The sequence below is a fragment of the Dryas octopetala genome, chromosome 1 (assembly GCF_963921425.1).
Source record: "Dryas octopetala chromosome 1, drDryOcto1.1, whole genome shotgun sequence".
In the NCBI taxonomy this organism is placed as follows: Eukaryota; Viridiplantae; Streptophyta; class Magnoliopsida; order Rosales; family Rosaceae; genus Dryas; species Dryas octopetala.
The window spans coordinates 16532709-16549685 of NC_141366.1; the positions used below are offsets into that span (position 1 = coordinate 16532709).

Consider the following 16977-nt stretch of genomic DNA (forward strand, 5'->3'; position numbering starts at 1 on the left):
TTGCTTAGAAATGATTATTTAATGTGGAAATGTAAATAGCTATTTTAATGAAAAAGAAATATTATATAAACATAATTAATATCTTAACTTTGAAATGAAATCTCTCGTGTTTCACGATGAAACATAATCTTCTGTATGACTCTAACCTAAACATAAAATAAGTACGATTGAATATTAAATCGTGCAGCAAAACAATTATTGAGACGCAAATCGCGTACCAATTTTTCATTTTCCATTTGACAAAATCACAAAAGCTTGGAGTATGACGTACTCTTGTCGAGTATGGACAGGAGGATCCGATCGAGATCTTCCTCACCAATTAAAATAAATGGTGTTACTGTAAAAAGTAGTAACCAAATATGATTTTATCCCTGTAGTTTTGCCCCGAGTTTCAATATAAATAGAGCAGTATTTGGTTATTTAGAAATGAGTATAAATTTGTTTTTATAATCAATCATACGAGTCTATAATGAGAACCATCATAAAAAAAGAAGGTAATGAACTCATATGATTGGTTGTAAGAACAAACACGATAGTTATTTCTGAGTATTCAAGCATTTTTTATATAAATATTCTTAATCAATTGATCGGATAATGCATGTCAGCAAGTATATTGGGATTCATGTGTATCAGGCAGAGAGGGTCTTCGGTGCATGCGAGAGCTGCCGCACCTCATGTCATGTGAGAGGGTCTTGTGTGGATCCCACCTCATGTGAGAGCTGCCGCACTGGGGCATGTCCCATACAAGATTAATGCGTATCAGGCATGCATGCGATGCAATATATATAGTATTATATAAGTCCCTTTTTAGTGAAGTGGTTTGTAAAAGTTGCAAGGTAGTGTTGGTCTTGTTGAATATTGAGCCAGAGAGAGGCAGTTGAGTTGTGTGGTCGATCCAACGGTGGAACGAGCATGGGGACCATTGACAGGGATGATCAACACAACTATGAATCCATGTTACCACCGTCCGAAGTATCAAGAGAAGGGCCAATAAGTTCGGCACTGGAAGATATACTGAACGACACCGACCTCACATACTCCCAACGTCTTGGAAAGGCTTCATGGCGCGAAATGAAGACCCTTTTTTACCTGGCCGCTCCCGCCGTCGGCAACTACTTGCTCAGCAACTTGACCGCCATCGCCACCCTCATCTTCTGCGGCCAACTTGGGAATCTCGAACTCGCCGGTGCCTCCCTTGGCAACACTGGAATCGCCGTTTTTGCTTACGGCCTCATGGTAATTTCAATTCAACATTAATGTTCGACTCTTTACATGCAACGAGTCAATTTTTTTTTTTTTTATCAGTAAATCACTTCTAACACGTATTATAAATGATTCATTTGAATAAAATTAGTAAGTATCATGTCCTTTCAATTAAATTAAAGAATTCTTTAAATAAACTTATTTAATAGATGATTTTTGAGGTTCATTCTATATTATATTTTAATAATAAAAATTGTTTTTACAAAAAATTAAGTTAATTAGAAATCATATGATCCTTGATTAAACGGTTAACATTGTAAGTGTTTATGAAAATATTATGTACGTTTGTGTATTTTATTTGATCAAAGTTTGATAATTTAATAGTTTTTAATTTGTCTAATTTCTTGCGAGCATGAGCTTTGAATATAAATTTAAAAAATAAACAATTTGAATTGTTGAAATATTATATAGAATGATCCCTATAAGAAATTTTTTAAATAAAATTATTTAAATAATCACTTAATAAAAGAGATTTGTCTTAAATATATCACATTTTTTGTAATACTTATATATGTACGACATTTCTAATAGTAGAATTCATTTGTATTAGTGAGCTCCATCTTTGTCAGAGAGATACACATATATGGTGCACAAAATATGAGCATTACTTTAAGATTAAATATAAAAAATAAGCACCTCTAGCTCAGACTCTGAATGACTATACCAGAGTGACGGACCACGTTATGGGCTAGAGGCCTAAAGAGCCCCCCTATCTTTAAAAAAAAAATATATATATATATATATATGTATATACCTGCTAATAGCCCAGCTAGCCCACCAATAAAAAAAACAAAAAAAAGTTCCTTTGTCAGTTTATCTTTGTCCCCACTCTTCGATTCCCTTGATGCGGCACCAACTTTTTAATCGACCAAAAAATATAGTTTGTCCCCACCCCACTTCCCTTTCGTTTCCTCTAATCCTTTCCATTTGCTTTAATTAATAAAAGGCCAGTATTGTTTCATTTATTGAGTTGATCATTTTATTTTAAAATTTTAATTTTTTTGGTCAAATTATTTAACAGTTATTTATTAAAATATTTATGATTATTTGAGAGTTATTTGTTGAATATTGATGAATTATTTGGTGGATAATTATCAAATGAAAATAAAAAATGTATTCGACAATTATCTATCAAAATATTTGTATTTATTCGACACTTATCTGCCAAATATTAGTAAATATTTCGGTAAATGACTATCAAATGAATCTGGGTAATTTCATCTTATTTTTACAATAAAGAATAAAATAAAAAAAAATTAAATAAAATATATTAGGATGATCAACTTAACAGCTGATGATGGTTTGCATGGCCTCATTCTTAATCAAATTTGTTGTTGGCTTTGTTCTTCACGTGGGCCAGTGAAATGGAGATAGTTGGACTCTTGAAGAGTTGGAGAGGCATGCATGCAGCTTGGGCTTCCTTTCTTGGCCTTCTTTATTCTTTGTTTCTTTTTGGGCCACAATTAATTCTACAAAATAAAAGAAAACACATCAAAATAAAATAAAATCTCAACAACAAATAAAGTAAAGCACACCCTAATTTAGTTAAAACTTACAATGAAATAAAATCTAATAAAATCTATGAAATAAAACAAAAATTACTAAAAATCAATAATTAACTAAATAATCAAACCAACAATTAAAATACTAAAAATAATGACTAAAATGTATAATTTAGGAATAGAAAATATGTTATAAATTAAGCCCAACAGTAATACTATTATACTAATTACTAATATATCTATTTAAGCTCTTATATTTTATTTTTTTAGCCATTTAGGGATTTAGCTATTAATAAATTAGAGATTTAAGGATTTAGGGATTCAATTTTTATTCAATAATTATGGTATTTCTAATTTACTCTTAAATGTTTGTAAAATTAAATGAGAATTAATATTTAATTATCCAAATTGTTCAAAAACTCAAGAAAAACTCGTGTAATTTGTTGATGTGCATGTGATCGTTTTTAAGCTCAATCTCAATTATTGAAAGTGTAAGTTTGGAAACCAAGTAATTTCTAAATTTCAATATTAAATTGTAGTTACATATTAATGCTAGAAAAATAGGTAGCTATTGTGTGATTTTGTTTTGTAAAATATCTTTACATGTCATTTTTATAATATATTATCAATAGTATAGATACAGATTTAGTAATTAAGAATTTCTATATTGTGAAGAAGCGCATGGTTCAATTTTTATAGACTTATCTTATATTTGCATTACATGTTTCATTGTTTTCTTTTGTTGTATTTTTTTTCGTCTATATTTTTGTATAAATATACATTTTGAGGGGGTAAGACTTACTATATTCCTCCTGACTAGGCATATCTTTTATGTTTATTCATAAAATTTTCTCGTATTTTCAAGGTTTTTTTTAGCCCCCCGCCCCCCCAAAATTCTAGTTCTTGAATCCGTCCTGACTATACCTACATGTAAAAAGTCATTTCTAATAGTTCTTTACATTCAACAAATCATTCATGTTTAACACAACAACCTTAAACGCTAAATCCTAAATGACGTCTACCATGGATATGCATGATGTTGAGAATGTATAGTATGTTTGTTTATGCAGCTTGGGATGGGAAGTGCAGTGGAGACACTGTGCGGGCAAGCCTACGGAGCAAACAAGAACGAAATGCTGGGCGTATATTTGCAGAGAGCAACAATCCTCCTGACAGCAACAGCAATCCCAGTGATGTTCATCTACATCTTCTCCAAGCAAATCCTAATCGGCCTTGGCGAAACGGAGGCCATAGCCTCCGCCGGAGCACTCTTCGTCTACGGCCTAATCCCACAACTCTTTGCCCTTGCTTGTAATTTCCCTATACAAAAATTCCTACAGGCCCAGAGCTTAGTGCTGCCCAGTGCCTACATATCAGGAGTCACTGTTGTGGTGCACTTAGTACTCAGCTGGGTGGTGGTCTACAAATTGGGCTGGGGGTTGTTGGGTGCGTCTTTGGTGTTGAGTTTGTCGTGGTGGATCATGGTCGTGGCCCAGTTTGTGTATATATTGGTAAGCCCAAGCTGCAAAGATACTTGGACTGGGTTTAGCTCCCAGGCTTTTACTGGCCTTTGGGAGTTTTTGAAATTGTCTGCTGCATCGGCTGTGATGATGTGCCTTGAGACTTGGTACTTTCAGATATTGGTTTTGATTGCTGGGTTGCTCAAAAATGCTGAGATTGCCTTGGATGCTCTCTCTATCTGGTAAGATCGACAAACCCATTTTGGCTGAAAATGTTTTTAATGGGATAGACATATAGAGTTAACGTGTATTTCTCTTATTACGTGATAAGTCGCGTAATGAAAGAACTAGATATATACATAAAACATATACACATGTCTTATAGAAGTTTTTTCCTTCTAGCTTCTTGACCCTATAGCAATATTAGGAATATTGGGTTTAATTTAGCCTTAATTAGCATACAGTGAAGTTTTTAAGAAACTAATAAGGTATGGTGGCTTTAATTATTTTATCTATACTTTACCAGATTTAGTATCTTCATATACATGATAGCAATAAATAAGAGCAACAGCTTATGGTGCTCTGTCATTGTAGTAATTAAAGCACTGCTGCAACAACTACTCAACATGTTTTGAATTGAATGTTATGAGCTAGAATGGTCATGATGGGAGCTGCTAAGATATATAGGCTATTCAATGTTTACCGTATCGGGAAAAGAAACAGAGGTGGATCTCATTTTCATTAGAGACGTGGTATAAAAATATTGTAGTATATCTAGCTAGCATGTTTCTCTTAAATTTTTAACACCACTTACTTAAAGCAAGGGAAAATGTTACTCAACCTCTTTTTATGAGTTTTTTGATGCCATAAACTTAAAAAAAGATATTGAATTTGAGATATCTTCAACATTATAGAAAAAAATATTACTAAACTAATAATTAGTTTAATAATATTAATTTCAATTCGGACCCTTGCCTTTCTTCCAAGAAGGATATTAATTTCTTAACAACATTTGTGTATAGTACTACTTTTAGTTGTTATGGTATGGTACTAATTAAATAGTATGTGTGACTTACCCTTAATAGTTTATATTATATGCAGCATGACCGTCTCGGGTTGGGTGTTTATGGTATCCGTGGGTTTCAATGCCGCTGCAAGGTCAGTACTACTTGTTTACTTAAAATATTACATGTGTTATCATTCAAATGGATTCATAACACCAAGTCAATCAGCATGTCACGTCTGTCACACATAATATTTTTTTGTATAAGTGAGGTTTTATAAACGCTTACATAGTAATAAATTTTGAAGTAAATTAATTAAACTGGTGCAGTATAAGGGTGAGCAATGAGGTTGGTGCTGGGCATCCAAAATCAGCCAAGTTTGCAGTGGTGGTTGTAGTTACAAGCTCCTTTATCATCTCCTTGATCTTCGCCGTAATCATACTTGGATTACGCCATGTCATGAGCTATATATTCACAGAGGGCTCTACAGTTTCTGATGCCGTCGCTGAACTCTCTCCCTTCTTGGCCGGCACTATAGTACTTAACGGCATCCAACCTGTTTTGTCTGGTAATTATCTAATTAATTAACTTTTATGTTCTATACTCTATAGCTATACCTAGCAATCTAGCATAACAGTGAATATTAATTTAGGAAAATTTTTAGCCATGCCTACTGAATTGTAGGTCATATTTCAGTTTGTCCTTTTGAAAGATTAATATTTTTCACAATTCGCACATGTGACTTATTATTTAGGATTTTTTTTTCAGAAATGCTACACTTACCACATTTTTATACCACAATTTCATACCATCTTACATGGCATTCATACATTGGACACTAAAAATTAAAAAATAAAACCTAAAAAAAGAAAAAGAAATACCCTTCCAGTAAAGTAATAACACGTCATGTGGGATACAAATATGAAAAAAAAAAATGTGGGACAACTAGCATTATTGTTTTTTTTTTTCATCCGCGCAATTGATTTACTTTGTAAGGACTTTGTCAATGTTCTTGTATCCATCACGTCGTCAATTTAACTAGAAATTTTGACTAATATAATAGTAAGGAGTAAGGACACATTAGAATTTTTTTACAAATGACGTAAATTTCACATTAGTTGTTCACTATACAATTTAGAAAACGACCTATAGTTCAACGGGTATTGTTAAACTTTTTCATTAATTTATACAGATTAATTAAGATTAAGATGGATATTAATATAATATTATATGATTGCTTAATTATTTGTGTTTGAATAATAATGAAGGGGTGGCTGTTGGTTGTGGATGGCAAGCACTTGTGGCATGGATTAACATAGGATGTTACTACATCATTGGTATCCCATTGGGTTGCGTTCTTGGCTTCACTCTCGATTTGGGAGCAAAGGTTCGTATACAAATTTCAAACTATATTATATATGGGTACTGTCAAGATCTAATGGTAGGTAAAAGAGGCAATCCTCATCGATCATGAATAATGTTGTCTGTATCAAACTCTTTATACAACTTAATTATATCCTGGCGATAGTCTAAAATATTCAAAAATACACACCATGAACTTTAATATCATGTTAAAGCTTTATGGGCCTAACTCATCCTTAAAAATCGGACTTATATAAAAAAATTTGCTTATATACTGTACAGCCCAATATGGATATTTTTATTATAAATTAGTTAAGAATCACAACTACTCTTATGCATTATGCACATAACTATCTCTTTTTTCTTTTTTCAAATTTCTTTATATATAATTTTATTTTATTGTTTCCATCAGGGAATATGGTCTGGGATGCTGGCAGGCACTTTGATTCAAACTCTCATCTTATGTTGGATAACATTTCGGACTGACTGGAATAAAGAGGTAATTAGCTTGATTGATTGACAAACTAGTTTAAAGAATTATTCCTTCAAATTAATCATTTCATATATACCATGCATGCAAATGATTAAATATGTACGTACATGCAGACATATTACTTATATATATATATATATATGCATATATATGGTGACTATAATGTGCAATAATATCCAAATCTAAATTTGTTCAGGTTGATAAATCAAAAAGTCGCGTGGATAAATGGGAAGACAAGAAAGAGCCTCTTCTCATAGAATAGTCAGAGACCAAGTTTTGCATCAGCTATCAGATTTTTTTCATCTTCAAACAACTTGGGAGTACTTGCTAGCTAGAAAGTCTCCTCTTCAATTTTTTTCCTTTTCTATGGACTTGAGCAACAATTTGCCTTGTTATTATAGGCATTAATAACATTGGGATTTTGGTAATTCAATATCACTCGGTCTCACGACTCTCACCAGATGTTTAATCTGTTTTATTTTTGGAAGAATGGGTTCAAACTCGATAAGTCTCAAAATTACGGATAAAAATATCTTTAAATAAATAAGTAATTAATATTTTGCTCCGCGAACCTATAAATTGTTCATCACAACCCCAAGCCTGCAAGGTATTGAAGTAGAGGCCTTGTGGTGTGCATTTTAACTAATCCAGCCCAGCAAAGCTATATATATATATATATATATATATATGGCTAAAACAGTACATAAACCGTAATGGGCTTCATTTATATGGGCCTCAACTATCATTCACACATCAATCCTGTCTCGGTATAATAATTTAGAGTATTGCATTTACACCCTTGCACATTTCTAACCAACTTCAAAGTTCAAACTAACACTTGACAGAAGCTAATAACCCATTCCAACAACCCAACAGAATTCATTACAACAGTAATGTTTATAGACGACAGTCAATAGATAACGATGCGTGTTTTTTCCGTTATCTTAATTTAATAAACAACAGTTTTTTGTAAATTATTATATGAAGTGATAATGTGCCATGATTTTTGATTTTATGGTTTTTCTTGATTTATTAAACATAATAGTTTTAGACAAAACCGTTGTGTTGGTTGACTTAAAAAAAATTTGGCAATTTTGCGGATCTTGTATTTTGGTAAAACATGCCCACGTTAATGAAAAAATTAAAGCCAACTCAATGGATCTGCTCTCTCCTTCTCTCAAATCTTCTATGTTGCTCTCTCTCTCTCTCAAATCTTAACGGAAGTATGTATTTTCCAAAAAAATAAAAAATGAGGTATGAATTCGTTGAAAATTTAACTAGAGGTACTAATTTGTAATTGGAGATAAACTTGAAATACTAAATTGCACTTTGCCCCAAAAATAATATATTAATGGAGTACTAGCAAGAATTAATATTTGCCTCTGCGAGACTGGCACCCAGGAATTCCATTAATGGAGAACAATGCGGAATTGGATTCGTTAACTGTTCATCCATGTATGCTTCCTTATGTATTTTTCTTTGGCATGCCATGATTAATTTGTTCTTTTTTTTAAGGAAAAAAAAAGAAGAAAAGCAAATTAGTGCCATAATTTGGGTACCTAGCTACTAGCTAGTAATATATGCTGATTATGGATCACCTTTATGTATTTGTATGCCACTGATTTGATTCGTCAATAAAGCAAATTAAGAAAATTCCAATATACCCAAAAAAACCAACAATGATGCGAAGAAAATTGAACTTCATGCTGATTGTTTCTTATGTGGATTCCAGTTAGCTGGGAAAGTAAGAGAGCCACAAATAAAAAGGTGATAATTTTTATAATATTAATCAATTTTCCTGCAAGTATAAAAGCATCTTATGCGCTTCCTCAGGGGAAGGATAGTTGATACCTCACTAGCTAGGTCTTGTCCATGTTGTGAGTACTGTTGAGAGAAAAAGAGTTACAGTCTTACAGAGAGAGAGAGAGAGAGAGAGAGAGAGAGAGAGAGAGAGAGAGAGAGAGAGAGAGAGAGAGCTATAAAGCCATGGAGTACTCTAGTGATAACGGTGAGCTGTCTGAGCCAATGCTAAGTACCATTTCATCATCATCGCCGAATATAGTGAGCTCGGAACTGGAAGACACACTATCAAACGCCGAGCTCCCGTACTTCCGGCGTCTCCGAACCGCCACGTGGATCGAGCTGAAGATCCTCTTCCGCCTCGCAGCTCCGGCCGTGGTGGTTTACTTGCTGAACAATATCCTCTCCGTGTCCACCCAAATCTACTGCGGCCATCTCGGCAATCTCGAACTTGCTGCCTCCTCTCTCGGCAACACTGGCATTCAAGTTTTCGCCTACGGGCTTATGGTACGTAATACATATCATAATACTGGCGAGTGGCATGAATCATATATAATATGTACATGACTAAATTTGGTTGTTGCAGCTTGGGATGGGCAGTGCGGTGGAGACCCTATGTGGTCAAGCCTATGGTGCACACAAGTATGATATGCTTGGCATATATCTGCAGCGTTCAACAATCCTCCTCATGGCAACTGGGATCCCACTAACGTTGATCTACATCTTCTGTAAGTCCATCTTGATCGCGCTCGGCGAATCAGCCACCATTGCAGCAGCAGCAGCAGTGTTCGTCTACGGCCTCATCCCACAGATCTTCGCCTACGCCTGCAACTTCCCTATTCAAAAATTCCTCCAAGCTCAAAGCATAGTGTTTCCCAGCGCGTACATATCCGCAGTCGCGCTGGGGATACACGTGGTCCTGAGCTGGGTGGTGGTGTACATACTGGGGTGGGGCCTGTTGGGGGCGTCGCTGATGCTGAGTTTCTCGTGGTGGCTTATAGTCTTGGGACAGTTTTTGTACATACTGTTTAGTCCGCGGTGCAAGCACACTTGGAGAGGTTTTAGCTCAAGGGCTTTTTCTGGGTTATGGGACTTCTTGAAATTGTCTGTTGCTTCGGCTGTGATGCTGTGCCTTGAGACTTGGTACTATCAGATTATAATTTTGCTAGCTGGGTTGCTTAACGATGCCGAAATTGCCTTGGACGCTCTCTCTATTTGGTAAGGAATAATAAAGTTTGATATTAATTAGCCCACTCACATTACGTGACATATTAATAATCCTTTCAAATTATTACACATTAATAACTGCATGTACGTATGTTATAATTTCACTATTTTCATATCACATGTTAAGGTCCCAAATTGTCCCATCAAAATTTTTAACCTTCACAATCATTTTTCTTAGGTTATAATTAAATTCATAATAATGAAAGGTTCACGATCATTCTTGCTCTGCTTAGTGAGAGGTGATTTCTGGTAGCTACTAGCTAGCTATGAATTGAGGCTGGTAGCTACAACAATGAGTCAATCTGTGTTTTGATTTTAGCTGCTTTATGAATATCGAGAAAACATGTACTTTTCTTTTTTGCAGTACGAGATGTACACCGGCCATTAAAAGGTTTCATACAGGCATGGCCTAGTACAACTTTTTAGCTACACATGGCCTATACCAGACGTGCACGGTGCACCCCAGTCAGAATATTCTATAATTTATATATTTGATTCAGATTAACATATTGATTTTATGTAAAACTAAGCTTATCTACTTGACAAAATAAAAAGCTTATATCTAACTGTATATTTAATTTAATAAATATTTTTCCAATGGAATTCATTTACTTAATGCAGCATGACCATATCTGGATGGGTGTACATGATTGCTGTGGGTTTCAATGCTGCTGCAAGGTCAGTTACTTATCATGCATGTCCATACACATATATGATACAGATCGAAAGCTATTACACTTATTAAATAGATTTTATTTACTAAATGAAACGACAATTGTTTTTATAATTATTGCTATTTGGATTATTTTGCTTATCATCTAAGACCACATTAAAAAGATGGTTGGCAATACGGTCAATTAAAATGGTCTAAATAGTGGATGATTGAAAAATTATTGTAGGTAATTGTAATACTATTGACATTTTGATATAGCGTTATTAATCTATACATATTATAACTCATGTACAAATTTTACGGTATAAGTCAAAGTTTAAAGTTTTAAAAATGAATAATTGTACATGTGTAAATGAATTATTAATATTACGTCAATGTATCGTTTCAATCACATGCAATAAATTTTAATATTATCAATGAATATCAATGAATGCATTGACATAAAAACATGCAAATATGCAGTGTGAGGATAGGCAATGAGCTTGGGGCTGGGCATCCAAAATCGGCTGCTTTTGCAGTAGTGATAGTGACTTCCAGCTCATTCCTCATCTCGGTGGTGTGTGCCATACTTGTACTTGTATTACGACATGTCGTCAGCTATGTCTTCACTGAGGGCGAGACTGTCTCAAACGCAGTCTCAGACCTTTCTCCTTTCCTTGCAGTCTCCATCATACTCAACGGCATTCAACCTGTTTTGTCTGGTAAGAACTAGCTAGCTACCTTTTATTACTATAATACTTTTGACCCAAAAAAACATAAGAATTTTGAATACTAGGTAGGTCTGCCGTCTGCCTAATTATTTAGAGACCCCTTTGCGACAAAGCATATATCGAAAAACCAAGTAAATCACAGCTTTACATATTTCATGTTAATTGAAAAAATTTAGTTTGTTTAGTAGTATTTTTAGAAGTTTTAAAAGTGTTTTTAAATAGTTAAAACTGTTTTTTGTTGCATTTGGCAAAAAAAATAAAATAAAAACACTTTTAGATTATAAAAATACTAGGAATAAAGCACTTGGTAGGTGCTTCATCACATCAGAAAGTGCTTTCAAATATATTTACAAGAAGTATTTGCATTTTTTTTTCAAAAAATTTATATATTTCTAACAAAAACGCTTTAGTAAAAGCACTTCCGCACTCCTAAACAAACCTTGTATTTTACATTGGAAAAGATAGCCTTAGAAAAATTAATAAGATCGAGTTGGTGAATTTATTCGCCAACAAAAAATAGAACTATTTAATATTCAAAATTGAAGAGTAGTATTTAAGTGTGTTTTCGCTACCCACAGTGCCTTCATTGCCGTCACCAATAAGAAAGTTTAAAATGAAAATAACTATTTGGCCAAAAAAAGAAGAAGTTAAAATTGCTATTACTATTTTGTTTAAAAATCTTTTTGATAGTGGGAAAAGTAATCTGGCCATGAAAAAAAAGAAAGTGGAAAATTAAAGGTAAGAGGGTACGATGACAACAGCATCACTGCGCTGCTCTGGTATAAGATTTCTTGACTATATATTCTATTTATTTGAGTATATATTCCCACTTGGGAAGTAAAATCCAGAAACTGCTTTACGTTTCATTACCTATTCTCTAGTTTGTGCTCTATACTTCCAATATTTGACTTAGCTAGAGAACCCAATAGGGAAAATAAATTTTCTAATAGTACAGTACGTCATGCAAACATATTTTTAGTCTTTAAATATATCTGACAGATTCATTTTTCTAATATTAAAATATACATTTTTTAGTTCATATTTTCTCATAAGCTATTTAATCTCTTAATTTATTTAAGCTTTTAAGTATAAAATGTCACGTGCCTATTATAGGATTCAACGATTTACAATAATTTTGAGATTTTCTTTTTCCCTTTTTTGATGGCAAACGCATCTCTTTCCTTATTTGCCACTGGGCCACTGCCCACTCATCTCCTTCCTTATATAGTCATCTACAACACCTCTTTCTTAAACTTAAATTTCATTCGAGATTCAAACAATGAAAAAACCAAAGAATGATTTAATCTTAGATCTCTCTCTCTCTCTCTCTCTCCATTTAGACTTTTGGAATGGGGATTAAAATCTGAGTTTTTTTCTTCATCCAAACCATGTCGAAGTAGGTGTGCTAACATAAAAAAAACTAAAAATTTAGAGTAAAACAAATATGTATATGGTTATTACTCAAAATCCTTCATACATGATACATGTTAGGGCGCTGATGCCTGATGGGAAAGTAACTCAAGCTACAAATTATATTCAAAATTGTTAGTCTCATTTAGCAGGAAAATCATATGGCTACCATTCTTAGATCTGCTTAGATCTTGATTTTCTTTATATTGTACGTTTTACAAAATATGCGTGACTATCTCGCACTGGCCATTTATATATTGTCCCTCATGTTCCTCCTTTCCTGCTTGCCAAATCATATATATATTGAAAGACTAAATGTTAGAATTTATAGAATTAGGAGTGATTAAAGGACTTTGCATAGGATTGAAGGAGAGATAATTGAAGATCGAGGAGAAAGGTCAAGAGAGAGAGTGAGTTGAACTATGGCAGCCAATTATACTCAATTTTTTTTTTTTTCTAAATTATACTTAAAGTTAAATGAGAGACAAAAACTTAATTTCATTTTTAACCAAAAAATTTTATAATAGACACATGACATCTTATAATTACAAGCTTAGTTAGATTAAGAGATTAACTAGTTTAGAAGAGGATCAAAATCCCATTTTTGTATCATTAAACTCGTTTATATCTCATACAGATACTGTGCTATAAATAAATTATAAAAAAAAGCATTGTCAGTTAATTATTTACTCTATCAATGATTCAGCCGAAAGGGCAGATTCAATTCATTAATGGATCGCTAATCCGTGATACACTTTGAGTGGAGCTTAGACTGATAGGCTAAATTAACTATCTAACTTTACTATTAGTAGTTTATTGATTGGACATGCATGATGATAAAATTAATTAAAGAAGTTCAGGGAAATATGCACCTGATCCTGATCGATCCCTCATGGTTGATATTTAGAAAGTTAGAATCTAGACGTGACAGATATTCGATCCGCACCTAATTAATTATAATAATGCTAGTTGTCCTATATTTTTTTTTTTCACATTTGTATCTCATTTGATGTGTCATTACTTTATTAGAAGGGTATTTTATTTTTATTTTTTAGGTTTTATTTTTTTATTTGTAGTGTCCAATGTATGAATGCCATGTAAGATGATATGAAATTGTGGTATAAAAATGTAGTAAGTGTAGCATTACTGAATTAATTAAGGTTATACTGATTAATTAATTAATGGAGTGCCCTCGTCATAGTAATTAATTATGGTGCAAAAAATGTCCTGTGCGACGAAATGGTTTCTTGTGACTGGACATGGGGTCTAGCTCTACCACAAACGTAATTAGAAACAATCTGATGGCGAAAACAAAAGTTTCATTATAAAAAAACGTACCCAATGTAGAAGATCGATTGGGAAATATTAGAATATTTATCACCAATTGTGATGATTTTATAATAAGCTGTGTCTTTTTGGGATTGTTTAATTGAATCCTTTAGACGATCAATTAGTTGAATTGCTTGATTGTTATTTTTCCATTAAATAAGAAAAAGTCTTTGAGAATCAATTTTATTAGGAGAAATTATATTGTATAATTGTAACACCGTTACATAGTATAACCAAATTACGTGTTATAATATAAGTTAACATTATTTTTTTTTTATTATACCTTACAGTTATAAACCCATCACTCACTATATTATATAAAACACGTCGATTGGTTATATTATATATGTGGTGGTATTATGATTATACAAATAATTTTTCTTTGTTAGAATTCACCCAAGTAATAAGAAAGTTAGAACAAATATTTTTGATTAAAAAAAAAAAGGTACAAATTAAGGAATATTGAAAATAAATTAAATTGGGTTCTGACAACATGTTACAATATCACTAAAATTTTATGTCATTTAAGAGGAATAAAAGTCCTTTGTTAAATTGGATTTGGTGATGACGAGGAGTAGTACTACATATGGTCCCAATAATGAAGTAAATTTTGTGTGGTGAGTCTATCTTTCAAAATCAAACAATCATTGAAATGCCACATGAAAGTAATTACAATAGTACCAATGTAGAAATCTAGCTAACAGTCAACTTAGGGTTAGCCAAGATAGTAGTTGAACATCAAGATCAAGGTCGTTCGTGGTCCTTCTGCTTATTAATTTATTTTTTTTTGCTTTATTGCGGATCTGTGATGCGTAATTAATTAATACAATATTGTGCCTTGGGATTGTTGTGTTGTATATTTATATGTCATAAATCCATAATTGTTGTTTTTGACCAAAAACGAAGGGGTGGCTGTTGGGTGTGGATGGCAAGCATTTGTGGCATACGTTAACGTGGGCTGTTACTACATCATTGGTATTCCAGTGGGTTGTCTTCTTGGTTTCAAGTTCGACCTTGGAGCTAAGGTATTTATATATGTTTCCTCTTCACATATAATTGTCATTTTACTTTTTGAAAAAATTTATTATGTTCTATTTTAACTAACACATTGCAAAATTAATAGTATTTACGTGCATCTCTTCTTGTACGTGGTTTTATAATTTTTCTTTTGTCTTTTTTACTTCTAGGGAATATGGTCCGGGATGATAGGAGGCACTTTTATACAAACTCTCATCTTATTGTGGGCCACATTTCGGACTGATTGGAATAAAGAGGTACATACATAAGCACGTCATATAAACTATCTAATTTAATTACATTTATCAATATTAAGACATACAATATATATAATACTAATATCTTCAGACAAGTTTCGAATATTTTAATTAATATAATTTATAAATTTTTGAAAATTTCATTTAATAGCTAGGGTGTTTCCTTTATACATATATAGATATAAATAATATTATGGGTTACGCATGCATATTGCTAATTGATTATGATCATGAACATAATTAATTATATAACATTTTGTTAATTTATTCCAGGTCGAAAAGGTAAAGAGTCGTTTGCACAAGTGGGAAGACAAGAAGGAGCCTTGTGATCTTCTGAAAGAATAGATGGATTGAGTTTGGCATCATCATCGATCATCAGCTTGACTAGTCCTTTACAATATTTTTGTATTAGTGTATAAAACTATTAAGGAAAAATAAGAGTTTAGTCTTTCTAACATTTTTTATTTGAAAAAAAAAAAACTATAAGGTGTTTTTTTTTTTTTTTCAAATAAAACTTTTATTTTTCCTAAATAAAGTCTTTTGATCATTGTTTTGTCAAAAAAATGTCATTATTTTTTTTATTTTTTGAGGGTATATAGGGTACGGGTTCACCTCATACGTACCTTCTTAGGGTATAGAATAATGTTTGTGAAGTTTGTATTTTAGGTTTTAACTCTGAGATTTTGGATAGAGTCAACAAACTAAGACTTGATGAAGAAGTAAAAATATACTGCCGAACACTCAAAATGTTCGTCGAGCGCTCAGTGCCTGGTATGTGTGAAAAAAATAGAAAATAATGAACCAATATTATATATCATGGAATAATTAATAATTTTTTAGCTCACTTTTTCGTTAATAATTTTTTAGCTCACTTTTTCGTTAGTGTTAATAATAATTAACACTTTATTTTTCTATATAACTCCTTCCATTTAAACCCTTTCACTTCTAGAAATATATGGTGAGAACGTGTCTTTCATCATTGTTATCGACAAGTTCATCTTTTTTTATTATGGGATATAATTTTGTAAATCGTCGGATTTATCCGTATGCCATGCAGACGTGTACACTATAATCATTTTCTTGCTTGCAATTAATGGGTAGATTAAATTATACATAGGAATGATCACATTACATCATGTCATCATATAATATAATTATTTGGGCATGAAGGGATTGGACTGAATTAGCAGGCTTGAGGTTGCAATGTCTGTCCTACTCATTCACAGTCCAGTCCGTAAGATGCTACAAATGGGCTCTCACTTCTATTTCTGGGTTTTTGCTATAAATGTTTAGCTCCGCAGACCCCAGTCCACAACTCCACACCATTACTACTGCGCCTACCAGTACCAAACCTCGTCAGTACTCATAAATGATATCCATAAATTACAATAAATTGTTTGCGGCTGGAATATTTGGATGAGGTAAGAGATGATGTGATGGATTTTCTTAGGGTTAAAACGATTTGGTTTG

At 32.7% G+C, this 16977-nt stretch overlaps 2 protein-coding genes across 2 annotated transcripts; both read left to right on the top strand.

Moving 5' to 3' along the window:
- Nucleotides 1–796: 796 nt before the first annotated feature.
- On the top strand, nt 797–7539 carry LOC147298560 (protein DETOXIFICATION 40-like). The gene is made up of 7 exons (XM_086243814.1): nt 797–1236; nt 3836–4467; nt 5327–5383; nt 5559–5797; nt 6498–6616; nt 7004–7090; nt 7281–7539. Exons 1-7 carry the CDS (start codon nt 913–915, stop codon nt 7344–7346), a joined length of 1524 nt encoding a protein of 507 aa, XP_086099940.1. The 5' UTR covers nt 797–912; the 3' UTR covers nt 7347–7539.
- A 1367-nt stretch (nt 7540–8906) lies between these two features.
- Nucleotides 8907–15979, top strand: LOC147298561 (protein DETOXIFICATION 40-like). The gene is made up of 7 exons (XM_086257331.1): nt 8907–9391; nt 9471–10102; nt 10733–10789; nt 11247–11485; nt 15140–15258; nt 15421–15507; nt 15781–15979. Exons 1-7 carry the CDS (start codon nt 9071–9073, stop codon nt 15850–15852), a joined length of 1527 nt encoding a protein of 508 aa, XP_086113457.1. The 5' UTR covers nt 8907–9070; the 3' UTR covers nt 15853–15979.
- The last annotated feature ends 998 nt before the right edge of the window (nt 15980–16977 follow it).

Excerpts from the sequence above, each read along its gene's own strand:
- LOC147298561 (XM_086257331.1), top strand. The coding sequence starts at position 9,071 with ATGGAGTACTCTAGTGATAACGGTGAGCTGTCTGAGCCAATGCTAAGT. Across the intron at positions 10,790-11,246 it reads GGTTTCAATGCTGCTGCAAG|TGTGAGGATAGGCAATGAGC; the intron begins GTCAGTTACTTA and ends GCAAATATGCAG. Across the intron at positions 15,259-15,420 it reads AGTTCGACCTTGGAGCTAAG|GGAATATGGTCCGGGATGAT; the intron begins GTATTTATATAT and ends TTTTACTTCTAG.
- LOC147298560 (XM_086243814.1), top strand. The coding sequence starts at position 913 with ATGGGGACCATTGACAGGGATGATCAACACAACTATGAATCCATGTTA. Across the intron at positions 1,237-3,835 it reads TTTTTGCTTACGGCCTCATG|CTTGGGATGGGAAGTGCAGT; the intron begins GTAATTTCAATT and ends TTGTTTATGCAG. Across the intron at positions 5,384-5,558 it reads GGTTTCAATGCCGCTGCAAG|TATAAGGGTGAGCAATGAGG; the intron begins GTCAGTACTACT and ends AAACTGGTGCAG.